A 15,147-nucleotide genomic window follows, 5' to 3' on the forward strand; every position below is an offset into this window, starting at 1 on the left:
ACCAAATTGATCATTGTAAGCAAGCTCAAGGGGCAATAGACCACTTTGAACAAATCTAGATGGCCAATAGGTTATTTTAACCAAGTTGAGACGACTAACAAGACATTTTATACGTTTAAAGGGACCATCAAACTTTTGGAACAAGTTCAGAAGATATGTATTAAGCCTAAATATTATGGAGGTTTTGTACACATGTCAACACGTGTGTAGGAAAAAGTTTCATTTGACATGGAACTCTTCGAACCCCTGATAAGAACTTGTATGGATAACATCCAAACATTATCCCGATTCATACTTTGCTGGACTTGGTCCAAATATTGGGTGTTAATACAAGCACTCACTGTTTAGAGGATCTCATACCGAAAACAACATGTGTCTTTTTTTTCCCTTTTTATAAAAACGATACGTATCATTTCTCAATAGAGAATCGGCTATTTGTAATAATTTGTCTCATACATATTTGAAACTAGGACGAATAGCTAAATGACAAAGCATTGTACAACTAGGAAGATTGTTATATTTTTTTATTGCTGGGTATTTTTAAATTAAGGTCTAAAGTTGATAGTCATTACCAATTTAATCCAAATCGGATTTTAAATATTACTTTTTAAGTTGGTAATTATTCTAAATACTATCACTTTTAATATCTAAAATACCTAAAATTTAGGTGTTTGTTAAAATTTACCAACTTGAGGGCTAGTTGATACATGAAATTCATTTTTAGCGAATTTGATCATGATTGCCAACTTTAGTAGTTATTTTGACACTTAATTCGAGCATTTTTTACAATACACATCTAATGCATCAAGTCATCAAGTCATCTCTTCACAAGATAAATAAACTAATATTGCATCGGATATTAACTATTAGGTGTTATCCTTTTGCACCCTTCTCTCTCGGGAAATGGATTTGTTGAGTGATAGATGTTTCTATTCACGAGACACGTAAGGGTGTTATTCTCATTCGAGAAATGAGTTTTTAAAGGTTGAGCATGATTTATGCAAAGCAATTGTTGTGATTTAAGCTTTTCACAACTATAGTATAGATAGATGAGTGGCAATGAAATTATAGTTTTGTCCTTGAGTTTTGGCAGTGAAATAATCTTGGCGGCTTAAGTATTGGGCCTGCTCACCTAATGGGCCTTTTGGGGGCGAAATGGGCTTAAGGGAGAAAATGAATCTGAAACATTAACTAATAAAATATAACTTTTATGATATTAACTAATGAAGTATTTTTTTTTTTAAGTAACTAGTAAAATATTAAGGGAGACGGTGTAAGCTATAGTTACTTTGTTTTTAATAAAGTAAACATTACTTTGAGTGTGGAATTCATCCAATGATGAAAAGACACGAAGTAAGGCTTACTTTGTTAAAAACAAAGTAACCATATGATTACTTTGTTTGACAAAGTAACCATTACTTTATTTTTTTCCATCATTGAATGATGACCTTGTATTTTTCCCACCATTAGATTAATTTTCCCTGATCATCCAATGATGAAAAAAAACAAGTAATGGTTACTTTGTTAAAAACAAAGTAAATCATTTTTTTTTTGTAAGAAGGGAAGAAAAAAAACAAACAAACAAAAACCTAACCCGGGATCAGTCTAGGAAGACTGACCCCAATCGTATCCTCAAGAAGAGAAGGTAACAGAAAAGAAGGAGGAACGGAAAGGGTAGAAACACCTAACATCCCCCATGCCCAGCAGCTGCCAAGCGATCCGCCACGCGGTTTTGCTCCCTATAAATATGGGAGAAGGTAAGAGAATCGAAGGCAGGACGAAGCCTCAAGATGGCTTTAATGAGATTCTGACTCTTAAGACAAACAGCCTGTCTATCCGAAATCCTGTTGATAGCCTCCAAATTGTCAGACTCCACCGAAAGTCTTTTAACACCCATGCGAATGGCGAGTTTAATGCCAGACAAGATCCCCCAGAGCTCCGCAGTAAAGGAGGAGCCCGTACCTAAGTTATGGGTAAACTCAACCAGCCAGGCGCCACCAGCATCCCGAAGAACTCCACCAGCAGCAATTCTGCCATTACTAAGGCAGGAGCCATCCGTATTCAACTTGACAACCCCTTCCCTGGGCTTCCTCCAACCAACTAACTGGACCTCTTTAACCGGGGAGGGGTGAACCAGGGGCTCTCCTTCAAAACTCTTTGTAATAACAGAGAGTTTTTTCGAGAAGTAAAACCGGAGGTCAGGAATAAAGACAGTCTTCTCAGCAAATAACTCTTCATTCCTCCATTTCCACATTTGGTGACAAATAATAGCGAAGAGAATAGCCCCGTGCTCCATACTGGCCAACAAATTCCCATTAACGCCTTCAGAGAACCAGTCAATATCAGAGAACCCTATAAAGGAAGGAAGGATGTGGTGAGGAAGGACCCATTCCCAAACCTTTCTACTATTCGGGCAATCCCTCAAAGCATGGCACAAGGTTTTCACATGGCCGCTGCATCTGCTACAGGCACCAGATACAGCCAAGTGTCTTCTGTGTCTATCTGCATTCGTGAGGAGCCTGTCTTTGACTCCCAGCCATAGGAAACTCCTAATGCGGTAGGGGACTTTGAGGGCCCAAATGGACTTCCAAATTTCCAAGGGAGGATACATAATACCAAAGTCCCACTTAAAAAAATTTTAGGCCTTAAATATAAATTTACCTTCAATTCTAAACTCTAGATCTAAAATTAATAGCATAACATTAAATTGCTAACCCGGTGCATAAATGACTTGATACTTATACTTGCAGCTTAGAAGCATACATAATACCAAGTCCCACTTAAAAAAATTATACCCTTTAGCAATCCAATAGCAGTGTTTAGAATCAAATTCTTACAAGGAGAAAACGAATTCAATTAAAATTTATCAATAATTTTCGTGTTTAGTCTTCTAAACGAAAAAAAGGATGGATTTGATGAGAAATAAAATTAAATTATCAAAGTAAATGTTTCTAAACAAAAGGTTGAGATATTAATTCCCACCCACTAAAAACACCTCAACTGAGAGATTGGACAGCCACTAAAACCAACCGACCGTATGATCATTTCATCCACTAATCCCTTGCCAATGTCAAACCCAAATACATGTAAAAAGAATCACTCAAGGACTACAAAGAGCCATAACACTCAACCAATCAATATATGTAACTTGTTATACATCTTCTTTTGATTGGTTTGGTTGAGTAATATAGGTAAAGGAGAGGCCATAAGAGTAATTAGAAAAGGCTAGTAAAAGAACCAGCTTGATAAAACTTGAAAATGGAGACCAAACCAAACCAAAAGCAGATATATAATACAAGGGAATGTTGAGCTCAATCTCCAACTTCGTTTTCGTGTAATAATGAATCAAGGATTTTTCAAAATCAGAAGCAAACATAAATTTCCCAGATACCCTAACACTAAATCAATCAAGACCGCTTTGAAAACGTTGTCGGTCCAGCGAAATTCTGTACAATTTGAAACCAATTCGATTCAATTCAATTCTCATACCCAATATCCATCATTCCACATTCGCCTTGCTAGTAGCCCCCCATGCTCACTCATGCTACCTCTTAATCTATAAAATGCCGGTTTGCTCCGTACTGTTCTCAATGGACCTGATCTGTTCCCCTGCCTAATCGCTAAAGACCGGTCACCACCTAAACTTGAAGCTGAAAATTGTCTATTTTCCATATCTTCAAGCGGACCTGAACTGTAGTCCATCGTAATGAATGAAGAAGCATTCCCATAAGTTAACCGAGGGGACATCCCACCCGCATTCCACCAACTACTATCAGAAGGAGCCAGATCACATTTAAAATCCGATTCCAGAACAGAAGACTCCTTTTGACTACAGTAGTCTCCACAAGTTTCGTCACTGTCATTGTATATAAGCTTTAGGGCCTGAACAACTTCACCCATAAAAGGTCTGTTAGTTACCTCTGGATGAACACACATTGAAGCAATGGCAGCCACTTTAGCCATGTCATCAAAGTCGTAGGTTCCTGCCAAGGCAGGATCCACCAATTGCTCCAATCCTTCTCTACTGGTTAGCAGTGGACGTGCCCAAGTCACTAAATTTTCCTGTCCCGGAGGTTGGGACATGTCTACAGGTTTCCTTCCAGATAGAAGCTCAAGCAACACAACCCCATAACTATAAACATCGCTCTTGACAAGTAGATGCCCTGTCATAGCATATTCAGGCGCAACATAGCTGCGAAAAGAAAAACAGATAATGAGACAATATTGAAGGTGAATTTTCTAAGTAGTTGTTTTCAAACATTTCAAAGTAGCATTGGTTGTTTTGGAGATCCTACGTCTTTTTTGGGTTGTTTGAAGATCCTACATCTTCTTTTCATGGATGATTAAAAATTCAAATGCATTTAAACAGAAGTGTGTAAAGAACGGTTACCCAAAAGTCCCCATGACCCGAGTGGAAACATGATTACTTCCTTCAGTTGCTTCCCTTGCCAGGCCAAAATCAGAGACCTTGGGGGTGAAGTCATCTTCAAGTAAGACATTACTAGCCTTAAAATCCCGATGAATTACACGAGGATTAGAATCTTCATGGAGATAAGCCAATCCTCTAGCAGCTCCAAGTGCAATCTTCAACCGTGCATCCCAGTCCAGAGGTCCCTGACTCTTGTCCAAGCCTGAAACAATAATTGTAGGGGTACACGTGAGATTTAAGTTCATTCTGTGTTTGGTTATAAAGAAATCACAAGGATGCTTCGTCCCATTTATGTGAGAGAGGGGCTTCCAAAGTTCCAGTAAGGAAGGAAACTACTTTTCTACTCCATGGAGAACAAATTTATTTGAGGGGAGGGGGACCTATGACCCTTGCCTATTGCTTCTTTGTCAGTTGCCATTAACTCCAAGACCCAAAAGCATGATAAAGTGAATATGAAGTAATCAACCAAATGAAGTTTTGAAGTCACTGAGGAAACGTACCATGCAAGTGGGATTCCACACTGCCATTGTAAACAACTTCATAGACCAAGCATCGCGTCCGTCCTTCTATGCATATACCGATCAATTTCACAAGGTTGCGATGATGTAATCGACTTAACATCTCAACTTCTGCAATAAAGTCACGGTCTCCATTCTGATTGTCTCGTCGTGTAAGCAGTTTAACTGCAACCTCAGTTCCATTCTCCATAGTCCCACAATAGACACGTCCAAATCCCCCTTCGCCCAAAAGTCTCTTTGAACTGAACTTTTCTGTTGCCTTCTCAAGCTCAGCATATGGAAACGTTTTGACAGAAAGCATAACAGTAGCCATGGTTGACGTGAGGGACATTGATGTTGAGCTTGCCATGCTACTTGACAAGAAAGATCCAATGCCTACAAACACACAAAGACCCAAAACATGACAAACTTGCCATACAATTAATATTGTGCAACTCTTCAATACAGAAGACCAACCAATTAATAAGTATACAGCTCCACGTATCCTATTATCAAATTTCAAGTAAGCACACTCATAAAATAAGGATCTGAGTTTCACATGGTTTATAACCATTGACAATTTATTTCTTCATTAAAACTACCTGCAACAACAATGACAAAGCATTACTAACTAGTTCGGGTCAGTTGGGCTATATGGACTCATCTTTACCAATCAGTTCAGTAAGGAATACAATCCTCTGAGAGATCTAGCATTTACATATTTATTGTTCGCCAGTGAATTGAAATTGGCTATCTGGAAACAATCTAATGGCACTTGCATTACTGCTGTAAGCCAACTATTTTCTGTCAATTCACCTAAAATTTCAATTCATATTATTGATGATATATATCAAAAAAGAAAAAAAAAATCATCACCATGTTCAACAGAAAAACATAAGAACCAGTCAAATATTGCAGTAACCAAAGTGGCCATAAAGGGCTGGTTTGTACAGGCCTGTACAAGGAAAAAGAATGTTGCAGTACATCTGCATCAACATAGTCTTGTAAGACACTGAATAAAGGACGTACCAGATCTTTTGTTTATAGATGATGCAAATCCAGGACCAACGGCACTTGATGGTCTTCCAAACCTTTTCCATCTTATTAAAATGAAGACTGCCCCAATGAAAACCAGTAAGACAACAAATGCTGATAAAGCAATTATAGCAATGGTTCTAAAATTCATCTTCTGGCTCTTGCTCACAAAATTTGCAGTTATAGGGAGACCTCCTGTACTTCCACTTGGACTACTTCCCATGTAATTTGGGTAAGGTGGTGAAGAAGGAATCCCTGACACACAATCTCAAGTCACAACCATGACCAAATAAATGGCAATCACAAGATTTGAAGGATAAACAAGGTCTTTACCTGGATAACTAATAGATATCACTGCATAATCGCCAAAAAGAGTCTCATTAAGAGGCACCTTCTTATGCCAAAATCGGTCATAGGTTAGTATTGCGGTAGTATTATCAAACTTCTCCCCTAGTGGAACCAAGTTTATGTCCACTACAGTTTTCCCTTGATTTTCACTATCAGCACTAGCACCCATTATTTTCACTTGACTCTGCTCGAAGTATGTGCCAGCTGCAACCTCTATCTCTAGCTGATTCATTACAGGAAAAATAGCATAAGGAGCCACATCCAAAAGAAGCCTGACTTTCATAGGAAAAACACAACCACAAGGTGAACCAAAGGGAGTTGCAGTGAGTGGCTCAGTGCAAACTTGATCACAACCTGCCAAAGATTCTTTCTTCAATATCATAAACTCAAAAGTTTTCTGACAGATAAATAGAACAAAGGTTGACACCCAAATATCACCTTGATCTTCTGTTTCTGTGGGTGATGGAGCAACCACCATGGGTTTCACGCGGTGATGATGAGGATGATGGCCACGACGTCTTGGCAAAGGAGCATGAGCAGGTCCAGAAACCGATACTGTAACAAAATGAGATCAGCATTAGCAAATTGTAGCATGAATAGTATAGCAAGAGGCCAAATTTTTTATTATAAGAAATACCTGGATGAGCTGGAGGGAGTGCAGGCATGGCAGAAGGGCCAGAAGAAGGCTTAACCACATGTATTCGCGGTGGTTGGGCGTGGACAAATGGCACGCCCATTGAAATCAATCTTACTGTGAGCAATAGAGAAACAAATAAAATTTTCTTGTTAGGATTTGACATATTTCTAGTACCAATGAACCTCAAAAAGCTATGCAGCTATCACTAAACTACTTTCGGTGACATCTAAAAAGGTTCCCGAAGCTCATAATCTCAATTCAGCAAATAACAGGCACTTACAATAAACATAATACAGAAGGCAATTCAAGGCAGATCTCACAACAAAGAAGAGGATTTACTCCTCTCAAGCAGAGAAGGTACAACTTAAGTCCACACACTGTCTTAATACAGTGTGGAGTCTAGTACACAAAAATGGGCAAAAGCACAAGACTTCAAACGTTGACCCCAACATAGAAAAGCTTTGTTCAGTGTATGATTAAATTCACAATTTGATCAATTTTGGTGAAAAAAATTCTTCCTCTAGGAGAAAGATTACGGAAGACATATCATGCTAAAAGCTCACAATATGTCCTACACTCCTACTAATAATCAAATGAAGCTCAATGGGGCAGTATAGGTTGTCAAAGCTTCAATTTAAACCTTCTTGTTGCTTCTAACTGTTAAATTTAAGAAGATTCCTCTACCAAATCATTTCTTCAACTCTTCCTTACCCCATTTTCTCATTCCTAGAATCTCAATACTTCAGAAAGGCAAATTCCTTCCATGATTTGAACCAAGAGACAAGAGTAGCATAGGCATAAATCTTCCATAAATGGTGTTCCACACTGCCCTTACAGATCATAACAAGATCAAATGTAGCATTACTTCGTTGTAAAAGTGGAAGCTACTCTCCTGCTTGGTTTATTTTATGGTTTTGTTTGCCAGCTCCAAATGCCTAATGTAGGATTGCAAGTAAAGCCTTTCCTAGTCAAGCGCATGATTGGCAAAAGAAAAGAAAAAAAAATGCTTGAACTGATTCTTTTGGCATGCAAATTTTCATCACTTTCAAATAATATATTTAACTTTCTGTCTATGAAATCCCTTACAGAGGCAAACTTATCGTGCTCTAAAATTATAAAGACTAAAATAATCAACTACCAAAGCTCTTTATATCGAAGTTAAACCCTCAAAATCATCAAGGGATAGAAGAAAACAATGTGCTCCATTTGTATTAAGCAACAATATGTGCAACCTTACCATGTCCCTCTACAATTTCCTTCATAGATAACCGCAAATTTGTCTGCAAAGAATGAGACAGATGTATATGCTGTAAAGGATGTCCTGCGAATAGTTGAGAATCAAAAGGTCAGTTTTTCTTGAAAATCTTGAGAACCTTGTCATGAACAGTCCAAAGTTTAAATGGTAAGTGATACAGGAGAGTAACAAACAAAATACCCATGTACGAGATAAGTACAAAAATAAAAGTAATGCAACGAACAAACTCTAATAAAATGATAAAGGAAACAAGTATTGATCATTTCTCAATGCCGGGCAACAATTTCAATTTCTAGTAAAATCCTATGAAGACAAACAGCTCATTCCCTCTTGATACAGAATTCTTAAAGAATTTGCTATGTCCCTTACATTAAGCTGTGCCTCATTTCTGTGTTTCTCTAAGGAAACAAGTATTGATCGTTTCTCAATGCCGGGCAACAATTTCAATTTCTAGTAAAATCCCATGAAGACAAAACAGCTCATTCCCTCTTGATACAGAATTCTTAAAGAATTTGCTATGTCCCTTACATTAAGCAGTGCCTCATTTCTGTGTTTCTCTAATATGAGAGATGCCTAGGGTTTCGAGTAGGAATCCAAGCTCAAAGGAACCTACCTATGCATCATGGTTTAAACATTGAGCTAGAAAAGGAGATCCAAAGTCGTCAAAAACTTGCATTAAGCAGTGCCTCATTTCTGTGTGTTCTCAAATATGAAAAGATGCCTAGAGTTTTGGGTAGGAATCCAAGCTCAAACGAACCTCTGCGTTATGGTTTAAACTTTGAGCTAGAAAAGGAGATTCAAAGTTGCAGCTCAAATTAAAGCTATGAAACGAGTGGCGGGTAAGTTAAAGTTGGAATTGGCCCAATTCGCCGAATTAGAAGCCTTTGCGCAAATGGCTTCTGATCTAGATAAAGCTACTCAGAATCAATTAGCAAGAGGTCAATGATTACATGAGTTACTCAAACAATCCCCAATCTGCGCCTCTCAACATGGTGGAACAGGTAATGACTATTTATACCGGAACGAATGGTTATCTTGAGTCATTAGAAATCGAACAAGGGAAATTTCTTGTTGAGTTATGTACCTACTTAAAAACGAATAAACCTCAGTTGAAGAAATCATATCTTCTACCAAAATATTCACCCAAAAACACATCCAAGTTATTTGGTTACCTAAAACACGTAATAACATGCTAGCAGTTGAAGAAAGATCAACCTACCTCATCTACTACCAAACTTAGCAAATATATTAGTTAATGTCCTTCACCTTGGGCTGGTAGCAATGTGCCCCTACTACAGCCCATTGTGTGTCTAATCCTCCATTTCTAATACTAATATTTATTTCTTTAAGTATCAGATTCAAAACTGTCATACTCTGTTCATTGTCTAAAAGCTGAATAATTTCTTTATAAAGCAGTTAATAAATTAGTTATGTGCTTTTAGACTTGTATACAGTCAAACATAATTCAATCTGCATTATAGTATCTTCCACAAATAGGTAAGCTAGCACTAAATGGGGCAAGCAAGAGTGTTCCATTGGCATTTCTTCAAATTGAAGATAATTATATATATTATTATTAAAAAAAAAGGGGCAAATTAAGCTAAACAGTTGCTTCAATACTAACATCCTAGTGTTAAGTATTAACTTCCACAAAGCACATTTAAATTAACGGCTATTCCAATTCGTAAAATGCAGAAAGAAAAGAGAAAATTAAACGAAGATAAATACAATTAAGAATCACAAAAAGTGACAAGGAAAACGACAGGCGTACCTAAACAAGTAAAAACAAAGGTAAGCAAGCAAAGAAGAGGCAACGGCGTGAAGGACGGCATCATTTCTCCTCAAGTCAAAGAAGAATTCTACACAAACAGCATTGTCAAAGATCAACTGGAAGCACAACAGCAGCAAGAACAACAACAAAAACCAGGTCGGAGATCCACCGGAAGTTACTAGGGTTCCGGCAACAAAGCAGAAGAACCGCTCTATAGCATTCTGCAGTCACATTGAGAGACTGCATAGTTAGTTTAGAAGCAGCAGCCAAGCAGAAAAAAGATAAACCCTAAGAAAGAGAAAAGCAACGCAATGCGAGTGCGTGGGGCAGCAGATCCATAAAATACGGTAAAAAGAGGATCTAAAAAGGCATGTAGATTTCCACACACACACATAAACATACACCTCTCTCTGTATCTCTCGCTGTGTATGCCAAAAGTAGTAGAAAAAGATGCAGGAGAAGACAGGGAAGAAGAAGGCTGAGAGAGGAAGGAGAGAGAGGGGTAGGAGAGGAGGAAGAGGAGCCTTTATTGCTAGGAGTGAAGTAAGGTAGAGTGTTGCTATAGCTTGATGATGGCTGTCTGCTTCACGCGTATTTTTTCAACGCGTGGTTTTCACGTGTTTATTTAGTCCTAAGTAAATCCAAGAAAAAATTTATAAGTAAATCCAGATATTTGAGCCGTTTCTCTTGTCGTCATTTGGAAACCGTTTTCCGTTCCAGATAACGCCAATTTGCTCGGGATTGGACCGAGAATATTAAAGAAAGCTTCCAAAATTTGTTGAATGTTTTCATTGAATTTCTCTATAGAGATGCCACGCATAAAAATATATATTTGAAAATACAAATTTCAAATGCTAAAATAATACTATATGAATTATGTTAACTCCCTTTTTTAGTCAATAAAGTCTAATATGGTAACAATATAAAAAAAATTAGTGACTTAACATTTTTTTGAAAGGATTAGTGAGTGGGGTTAATTTGAAATAAAACATTGATTTCCTTTTCAAAAAATATTTTAAATATAAAAAAGGAAAAAAAAATAAAAAAAGACACTGTTTGTTAAATTTGCATAAGGTTTTAAAAATTTATAAATAGAAGTATACGATATTTTTATTTAAAACAAAGTGATAAAAAATGACGCACACTGCAGCATTATTTGAGAGGAAGAGTTGTGAATTAGGATAACGTACAAAGACGTATGATGATTTGGTGATCATATTGTATTCCTACTTATATTGAATATCTTACCGAAAAGTAAATAAAACAATAGACATTCTATGGACCAACTAATACAAGTTAAAATGATCTAAAACATCTTGAGTTTTTTTGGTTGCTTCTGGGCTTCCATCATGGGCCTTGGCTCATCTAGGTTTCCTTTATGGGCTTTGATTACATATTAATTAGATGAAATAAAAGTCTAATCTAATTACAAAATAACAACGGCTCGAATGTCATATTTGTAAAATTGAAATTAAATTGCAACCATACTTCACATTTGGACCCATAGAATTCTATTAATTAAAATACATTGTTGCAGGGTTAACCAAAATAAATGCAATGCATGATCATAACAAGTCTATACATACTCAAGTATTTTCGTTAAACCGCGTTACTTAGAGTGAACCCGTTTTAATTTTACCAATTTTATGACTAAGGTCTATGAAGGCCCAATTATGCAGAATTATCAATTCTGCTTCTATTGAAATTTGAGTCGTCATTAATTCTAAAATTAAAGCTCGTTCAATGCTCGGTGTCACGGTCCATTGAACTAATTTCACACTTAACATCATTTTGTTTATCATAGCATAAAATAAAACCATATATTATAACTTTAATAAATAAAATGAATGTCAATCCTAATTCATTTTGATTTAAAATCATTTATACTAAATAATTTAAATCCTATGGATTAATTAAAATAAAACATTTTACATATCAAAATATTATATTTAATATAAAAACGACCCCAAGTTTAAAATTAAATTTAAAACATAGAACTCTAAAAAGTCAGTTCATATAGTAGGTCCAATAACCCGGCGGCCCGCAGCTGTCCATTATGGATAGCCACCACAACAGGCGACGATAGTGGCTGGCTAGGGGCTACGAATAGCAGCCCTTGCAGCGGTAGGGGGGCTGTTCGAATAGCCCCCAAAAACCGAACATGACAGGGGCTATTCCGGCAGACCCTATCCACACCGTCTCCCCGGACTTCTCCGCCACCGACCCCGAATTTCGCTAGTCCGACCACAGGAAAAACGTAAAACCAAAAACCATAAAATATTTTGTTTTAAAATCGTTTTTCAAAATAGAAAAACACGAACAATCAACCATAAAATATTTTCACATAAGTCTACAAGTTTTAAAACCCGAAAAGATTAACCCATCCAATCTAACGATCCTATGCTCTAGTACCACTATTGGGGATTCATCATGGAAAATCAATGAAGTGCAATGGAATGCTACCGTTTAAAATTTTCTAGAATCTAATTGACCGTGTTAGATTACGACGAATTAAATCTTTTAACACCTTTTTCTAATAAAGTGTAGAAACTTACTGGTTTAATCTCTTATAGAGATGACTGAAGAAATCCACAAGTCGGTTGAATTCTCTGTAGTCACGTACACCAACGCTTTAGGGACAAAACCAGTGCTAGTCAAAGCAAGAACGAAGAACGATGAACACAAGCAAAGAAAAGCTATTGCGCTGGCCAAATACTTTATATAGAGGCAAAGGTTGATTTTGGTCTTTTTAATTGAGCCTTAAATACTTTCCTAACTAGATTTTTGATAATTTTAGTTAATTGTAAATTAACCCTTAATTGATTCAATCACGTAAATAAATCCCAAGAGAATATAATTTGATTGACATCAATTTGGTCAACTAGAATAAGTAACAATTATAATTAAGGCCCTAAAAAACTCAATAAATTGCTCGATGTAATCCAATTAGTCAATTGACTACTTTATTACATTAGGAAATCTATCAATTAACTATAATCAATTTTTATTACTAACTTGATTAACTTGTTATTTAATCAATTAGTCCATCCAGTGAACCCATTCTTTCTGATTAAATACATAACATGTATCTATCGCTTAAGTTTTATCCCAGTAGTTGTGTGTGCACGATCATATGGCCCGTCCTCAGTTAGTCATGGCCGAAAGCCCAATGACCATAAGTGGATTCTAGCAAACTATTATGACCCCCGACTGATATGGATTATTTCAGCCATCTCAAGGAGACATGAAACCCAGTAGATGTTCTCTTAGTATCTCTTACGAATTGCATATCAATATTATAAACCAGAGACGTGGTGGCTGTCATTCTATGTATGGTTTATTATATTTATTGATCAAAAGAGAATTGATGAATTAGATAAGTAAATTACTTATTAGGGTATGACCATACACTTCTTCAATTCCACTTATTAAGTGGTCAGTGATATAAGCTCACTGTTAGGTGAGTGGTAATCCAATCAATTCACTTATCCGCAACAACATGTTCACTGATTCATCCAACATGCCCATATTTGGCATTCTGTTACGGACCTGTTAAGCGTATATTAAAGTGAACCAGATTCCATGTCGTTTACTATAACGAAATCAGGTCTGGAGAAAATAACGTTATACATATAGAAAGATCAATGACACGTCCACCATGAATCTTTATAGAGTAGATCGATCCAGTTCCATATTGAGCTACATCAACACGTACATACATCCATATCTTACTATGCAAGTATTGTAGTCGTATGTTCAACACTACTACACAGATACTGAATGTATAAGCCTTTAGTTTGTATTCATTCCCATGAATAGAACATGCCTCAGATAAATTAATGATTAACAATCAATGGATATTTCATTCAGGTTTATAGCACAAGATATAAATAGAATGAATCGATGCATTTATTCATATAACACTTATACAATGTATTCTAACAATATACATAATGTTCAATACAAAGCATATAGTCGGTGCCTAAGAACTAGTGCACAATAGGTACAAGATTGTAAAAAACGCTAGGCGCTAGTCGGGCAGACAAGGCCCTCGATGATTAATCGGGGATTTGTCGGAGACTTATCAGGGATTAATCGGATTTGTATTTTTGCATTTTTTATTTATTAATCAATAAATTATTAAATAAATTCAATTAAAATATGTATTATACTATCTAAAATAATAATATAAAATTATTTAATATAGAAAAATACGTATATTTGTAACATATATCTTTAAAATTCTGCAAACATCAACTTTTCAACAACAATATCACCGATGCAACTTAAAAGTGAATTATAATAAAGAAAAAAAAATAAAATCACAATTAAAAATGCTTTTGTTCACTGTCGTTTAGGCGGTACCTAGGCGGTATAGACGGTGTCGAGGCGGCCTAGGCGGAGCTCAAGCGGCTGAAAATCGCCTAGAAGTTAATAAAATGCCTAGAGGGACTAATCATAGAAAATCGTGGTGGATTCTCGATTTCGAGCGCCTAGACGGAGCCTAGGCGGTCCATGCGGCATTCGTTTCGAACAGTGGGTAAAAGATATTCTTCAAGTTTATAAAACAATGTTAGGGTAGGCAGTCAATTTTTTGAAATCAAAGAATTTTCTTTAGTTCGAATGTTAGTGAGAATAATCGTAATACTATTAAGACTCTCTTTGATGTTTACTTTTCTCTGTATACGGGTAGGTATCTGGGATTTCCATATCTGATTGGTCGATCTAAAAAGGATATTTTTGGTTTCTTAAAGACACAACTTGTTAAGCGTTACAATAATTGGACTTTTTGGTTTCTGTTTGCTATAGGGAAGGAAGTGTTATTGAAGTCAGTAGCACAGGCTCTCTCCACCTTCTACATGATTATTTTTCTACTTCCAAAATTAATATGTGATGGGCTGCATAAAATGATGAATTCTTTCTGTCATAAGTTGAGTATGCATAAAGATCAAGGCGGGTTGGGTTTTCGTAATTTTTAGGATTTTAAACAAGATTGGAAACTTATCAATACTTTTAATACATTGGTTAGTAGGTTTTTCAAAGCTAAATATTATGCTTGTGGGTCTTTCTTTTTCTCTAAATTGAACAATAATCTCAATTCTTTTAGGAGCATATGGAGTTCGATTAAAGTTATCCAAAAGGGTATTCGCTGGAGGATTGATAGAGGAGATTTGA

At 36.4% G+C, this 15,147-nt stretch overlaps 1 protein-coding gene across 1 annotated transcript; it reads right to left on the reverse strand.

Annotated features, from left to right (window-relative positions):
- Positions 1-3,263: 3,263 nt before the first annotated feature.
- Positions 3,264-10,494, reverse strand: LOC136229254 (receptor-like serine/threonine-protein kinase ALE2). Its single transcript, XM_066017907.1, has 9 exons — positions 9,973-10,494; positions 8,184-8,267; positions 6,947-7,060; positions 6,748-6,864; positions 6,295-6,663; positions 5,956-6,216; positions 4,930-5,322; positions 4,391-4,631; positions 3,264-4,192 (listed from the first exon to the last, which is right to left on the reverse strand). The coding sequence occupies exons 1-9, from the start codon at positions 10,034-10,036 to the stop codon at positions 3,484-3,486; spliced, it is 2,352 nt and encodes a 783-aa protein (XP_065873979.1). The 5' UTR covers positions 10,037-10,494; the 3' UTR covers positions 3,264-3,483.
- Positions 10,495-15,147: the final 4,653 nt, after the last annotated feature.

Source organism: Euphorbia lathyris, chromosome 5, assembly GCF_963576675.1.
Source record: "Euphorbia lathyris chromosome 5, ddEupLath1.1, whole genome shotgun sequence".
Taxonomy (NCBI): Eukaryota; Viridiplantae; Streptophyta; class Magnoliopsida; order Malpighiales; family Euphorbiaceae; genus Euphorbia; species Euphorbia lathyris.

Bases quoted from the DNA above. Each gene is read 5' to 3' on its own strand.
- LOC136229254 (XM_066017907.1), bottom strand. From the start codon at position 10,036: ATGATGCCGTCCTTCACGCCGTTGCCTCTTCTTTGCTTGCTTACCTTT. The intron at 7,061-8,183 runs GTAAGGTTGCAC...TATTGCTCACAG, and splicing joins GGAAATTGTAGAGGGACATG to TAAGATTGATTTCAATGGGC. The intron at 4,632-4,929 runs GTACGTTTCCTC...TTATTGTTTCAG, and splicing joins TGTGGAATCCCACTTGCATG to GCTTGGACAAGAGTCAGGGA.